The sequence below is a fragment of the Fomitopsis serialis genome (assembly GCF_022376445.1).
Source record: "Fomitopsis serialis strain Sig1Antser10 chromosome Unknown B0H18scaffold_614, whole genome shotgun sequence".
Taxonomy (NCBI): domain Eukaryota; kingdom Fungi; phylum Basidiomycota; class Agaricomycetes; order Polyporales; family Fomitopsidaceae; genus Fomitopsis; species Fomitopsis serialis.
In genome coordinates this window covers 856-5518 of record NW_025955574.1, presented here as the reverse complement: position 1 = coordinate 5518, position 4663 = coordinate 856, and the positions used below count along the sequence as shown (strand labels likewise).

General features: G+C 54.9%; 1 protein-coding gene across 1 annotated transcript; it reads left to right on the top strand.

Annotated features, from left to right (window-relative positions):
• The first annotated feature begins 3253 nt into the window (after nucleotides 1–3253).
• Nucleotides 3254–4209, top strand: B0H18DRAFT_1075647 (calmodulin 1). The gene is made up of 5 exons (XM_048031238.1): nucleotides 3254–3368; nucleotides 3426–3754; nucleotides 3813–3884; nucleotides 3953–3961; nucleotides 4012–4209. The coding sequence occupies exons 2-5, from the start codon at nucleotides 3523–3525 to the stop codon at nucleotides 4035–4037; spliced, it is 339 nt and encodes a 112-aa protein (XP_047884373.1). The 5' UTR covers nucleotides 3254–3368; nucleotides 3426–3522; the 3' UTR covers nucleotides 4038–4209.
• Nucleotides 4210–4663: the final 454 nt, after the last annotated feature.

The following is a 4663-nucleotide window of genomic DNA, read 5'->3' as shown; positions in this document are numbered from 1 at the left end:
TCTCATCTGTGAAACTCTTTATAGGCTGCAAGGGTGACTTCAAGAGTCTCAAGCACTTGAAGTCCATACGAGTAGAAAGTGGTGCGCGAAGAGCATCACCTTCCTCTCGAAGCCTGTCGCTGAAAAGTGCAAGCGACGAAGAGGATTCGGGGTACGACTGGGACTATTTTGAGGACTGAGGTGAGTAGACGTTGAGTGAGGTGGCACAAGAGGAAGAGCCGGTAGACGAGCAAGATGTATCATGATATGATGAAGCGCAGCTTGGGCCGGAAGACGACTACGCTCAGGAAGGGTAATATACCACTCTGAGTGAACAGTGAGTGAGTCCGTCACTGCAGTCAGTCTCCGTATTCACAAAACGAAATTGTAGGTAGCTGTTGGACTTCAAGTTGCTCCTATCAATGGTGAGCTGGCCGAGCTTACAACACTAGCCTGCATGTCATGGCGTACTGACACTACATATTCTACTATGCTGTTCAATGCGGTAGAGGATATTCTCACTTTATCTTGAGAGTGAACAGCCGGGCACGAAAATACCCACCGTAGTGGTGCGTCGAGCTCTCTCTTAACGCGAGGTCACTTGTGCTTATTGGATTTGCAGTACTAGTTACAAGTGTATGATCCCACAGAGCAATGTATATTGCAAAGACATATCCCTCAAGTTGATGAAACGTGCCGCAACACAATTACAGATATCCGTGCTTTGGCTTCGCTCGCCAGCGAGCCTTGCCTGTGGGCGCTTGAACCTCGTCGCTAACCCCGCCTGCCTGCGCTGCGTTGCGTAGGCCCGTAAGTCCCCGTCCTCCTCCCAATTTTTGACCTAAATATATCTTGATAGAGCGGCTGATACCCCAGGAATTGTATCGTGCGCGACTTATATGACGTGTCTCTGCGCAAATTGCTTCATGGGAATTGCTCTCGCCATCTGCGCATGTCTGTGCAGATGGCTAATTTTCTATGTGCATGTCCGTTTCGGTGCGTCGTCTAGATACAAGGGCATCTCCGTGAGCTATTTACATCGACAATCTCACTTTTTACAGTCTTCCGATTCTCTTCGGTTATCTTTAGAGAAAATATCAAATCTTACAGAGGTGAGTAATGCAACTGACTGCTTGTGAGAGATGTATCCTGCACTTTGCTGATCTGCGGCATATGTGAAGCCAGCATTCGTTGGTGCTCGCTTTGGTGAAGCCTTCGAGGACAAGATCGCGGTCTTCCGATGAATCCGTGCCGCCGGGTCTAGATTCGATCGGATACAGGGGTTTATCTAAGCGACGGCTTATCCAAAGACGGCTCACTTATCGCCACAAGCGTATGGTCAGAACCAGGCTCTACACTTCTTCTCTAGGTTCGACACAAGCCCCTCACGTGTGAGGGGCTTGACGCAAAGTCCGGGGTCTTGTAGGGTTCTGGGGGGTGGCGCGGCATAACAATCTTTTCTTATCTCCATACAAAATTCGTTAGATAGCATTGTTATCACGATTAGATCGTACTGTTATTGCCGGCTTACAGGACTGTAACGGAGCGATGTACGGCGAGCAATCTCGAGCAATAGCATTCGAATTTGACCCACTACGACCGTCCACCTCGATCATGATTCCATTCTCGCCTGCTGCAGGCCATATAGGCATATCTTTGTATGAAATCCCTGTAGTTAGCGCAAAGGTATCATACATAAACGCCTGTACTTACCAAGGCCTATTCTCATACATGAGCTGCCACTCACTCATGTATGAGCGAAGCGCCGTCGGCCGTTACCCGTTATAGCAGCCACCCCGGGGCAGCCCGGTCCCTTCGTCCGCGGCGGGGCAGCTGATGCGAGGCTGCCCCATATGGATGCACATCGGGGTTGTTCATCTCAGATCAGGTACGATCTTGAATCCCTTGCGCCACCGCCCGCCGTGTGGCGTCGGTTTCGGCCAAACCCGGGAGCTCGCAACGAGCCGAGCTCGCGGCGAGCGCTTCCGCCCGCCGTTTACGACCTCCACTGGCACCATCCCGCGTCGGTCACCGACATCGTTGGAGCACAGCGGGCACGACGACAGCGAGTATCCGACACTTGCATCGAGGTGAGCGCAGACATACACGACCGAGCGAGCTGACCGTAGCCACAGGACGCGGCGACGTGCAGTGCAGCATACTCGTCGACCGCGAGCGCGTAGGGCTAATGCCCCGCGTGAGCACGCAGCCGATGGGCGTACCACAAGGGCGGCCAGCTGAGCGGTCAGGCGGACAGACAGGCCAGCGAATGGGTGGGCAAGTGCCAAGCAGACGGGTAGGAGAGCGAGCAGGCGCCAGCACACGCCCGCCGCGAGCGCGCTGGGCGAGTGCCCAGCACGCAGATACAACCAACGGATGCACACGCGGGCGGGTGAGCAGGCGAGAAAGTTGGCACGCAGGCAGTTAAGCGGGTGGACAAGCGGGAGGGCAGGCGGACGAGCGGGAGGGCAGGCGGACGAGCGGGAGGGCAGACGAGCAGGCAGGCGGACGGGCGGACGGGCGGACAAGCGTACGAGCAGGCAAGGAGACGAGTGGGTGGGTGGGTGGAAGAGAAGGTGAGCGGTAAAGCGGGTGGGTGGGCGAGCGAGAAGGCAGGCGAGCGAGAAGGCAGGCGAGCGAGAAGGCAGGCGGGCGAGAGGGAAAGCGGGCAGACACAGAGTGCGGACGAGCACTACACGCACGGCGACCGCGAGCGTGCAGGGCGAATGCCCAGCACGCAAGCACGGCCGACGAGCGGATGGCAGGGGTGACCGTGACGGCGGGCAGAGTAGGGGCGCGCGCAACACGCAGCAACCGCGAACGCACGGGGCGACTGCCCTGCTGCCCCTGCATGCAGACACGGCCAATGTGTTCGTATATATAGAACCTGTAATGATAGTAAGAATATACTTTATGAAAGTGAGTTCGGTATATGTATATCACGCTACAACACTCTTTGTGACCGCCGAGACTCAGAGAACCAGTACAGTATAGTAGTAGTGTCGTCATCCCTACTGTACACGAGAACGAGGGGTTGTGTGTTGCACTACTGCATCTTATCCGTTGTAGTATACATAACTAAAATCGTATCTAATCCCTAAGACATGCACACACAGTGCGAAAAGCCTAGAAAGCGAGTCGCACGTATGTTGCAGGCCTAAGTAGGACCTTTAAACGCGTTCTGATTGGTCAGGAGCAGCCCGAGCACATCGGGGATGCCAGATTTGGCGAGGCAACAAATAGACACAAACGTTGAGTTTACGGGCGCCCGCAAGGCTCACCTCACTTCTACGAGCTACTGTACCTCTACCGTCTCGCTTTCATGTTTAACTCTGCACGAACGCAACGGCGGAGGCTCGGGTACGCATTTCAGGAATGATTTCAACCAGGTAAGCTTGTCTGGCCTGGCCATCAATGCACATGCACTAATCTACTACCCACCCCAGACCCACCCTCTCGTCAACGATTATGTCGGACCGCGCGTTGACGAGCGTGTCGTGGCTCATCGACCAATAGAGGTGTGTCAGTGGGTTCGTCAAAACGATGCGCTCGCTTGGGCGGAACCCGACGGAGGCGGAGCTGCAAGACATGATCAACGAAAATCGACACGGACAGCCCGAATGGCACGACTTCCCCGAGTCCTTCGCGATGATGGGGCGTAAGACGCGCAACACGGACAGCCAGGAGGAGATCAAGGAAGTGTTAAGGGTCTTCGATCAGGACGGCAGCGGCTACATCTCTGCTGCAGAGCTCAGGCGTGTTATAACCAACCGCGGTGAGTGCCCTCGTCTGCATAGAGAGGCAGCGGCACTGATCATGCGGGTGGTGCGCAGGCGAGAAGCTGTCGGACAACGAGGTCGACGAGATGATTTGCGAGGTGGATGTCGATGGTGATGGTTACAATGGTGCGTCTTCGCTGTTCGGTGCCCGTTGCTTCTCTAACATCTGTGCCATCCTCCTTGCACCCTCGGAGTTCGTGAAGGTACGACCACCTCATCACCCATGTTGCAACTGCGCTGATATGTCTCGCAGATGATGCTCTCTGCATCGACGTGTAGTACAACTAGCCTATCCCCGTTAACTATTTGCGAGCCCCACAGTATCGTACATCCGCAACTTGCAATGACAGAGACTATATATATGCTCTAGTTGTCTTTCTGCATTTCCCGAATGCCCCGCCTTTTGTATTGTCGTGCAGTGCGACATATGCAGCGCATATGTCATGGTGCGAAACATACGTGCTGCTATTCAGGCACTGTGCCAAACAGGTCGTGGCTATATATGGTGCTGTACCTAGCCCTAGAACATGTCAGATCGAGCTGATCACAAATCACGATCGCATTCGCCCGATCTGTGCCCACGACAGCACCCAAAGTGGAAGGGCGCGCGATAGGACCTATTTAGGTAACCACGAGCTCTTCCCGGCGCCGGGCGACCTGAGCTGTCCTTAAAGGGCAGCTGCCCTTTCGGGTAGCGAGCGGGGCGCCGGCTGCAGTGATTACTGTGCCTTCATACATGAAGGGGACTTGTAAGTACTGGGATTTATGTATGACCTGTTTGTGCTAACAACAGGTATTCATACATGAGCATGCCAGCATCTGGTGCCTGCTGGGACTCCTCTCAGCTTGCTAACCGACACCCCGCGTCGGCGGAAGACACCGCGCGTTGCCACCCCCTCAGCAAG

Excerpts from the sequence above, each read along its gene's own strand:
- B0H18DRAFT_1075647 (XM_048031238.1), top strand. The coding sequence starts at position 3,523 with ATGCGCTCGCTTGGGCGGAACCCGACGGAGGCGGAGCTGCAAGACATG. Across the intron at positions 3,755-3,812 it reads GCGTGTTATAACCAACCGCG|GCGAGAAGCTGTCGGACAAC; the intron begins GTGAGTGCCCTC and ends GGTGGTGCGCAG.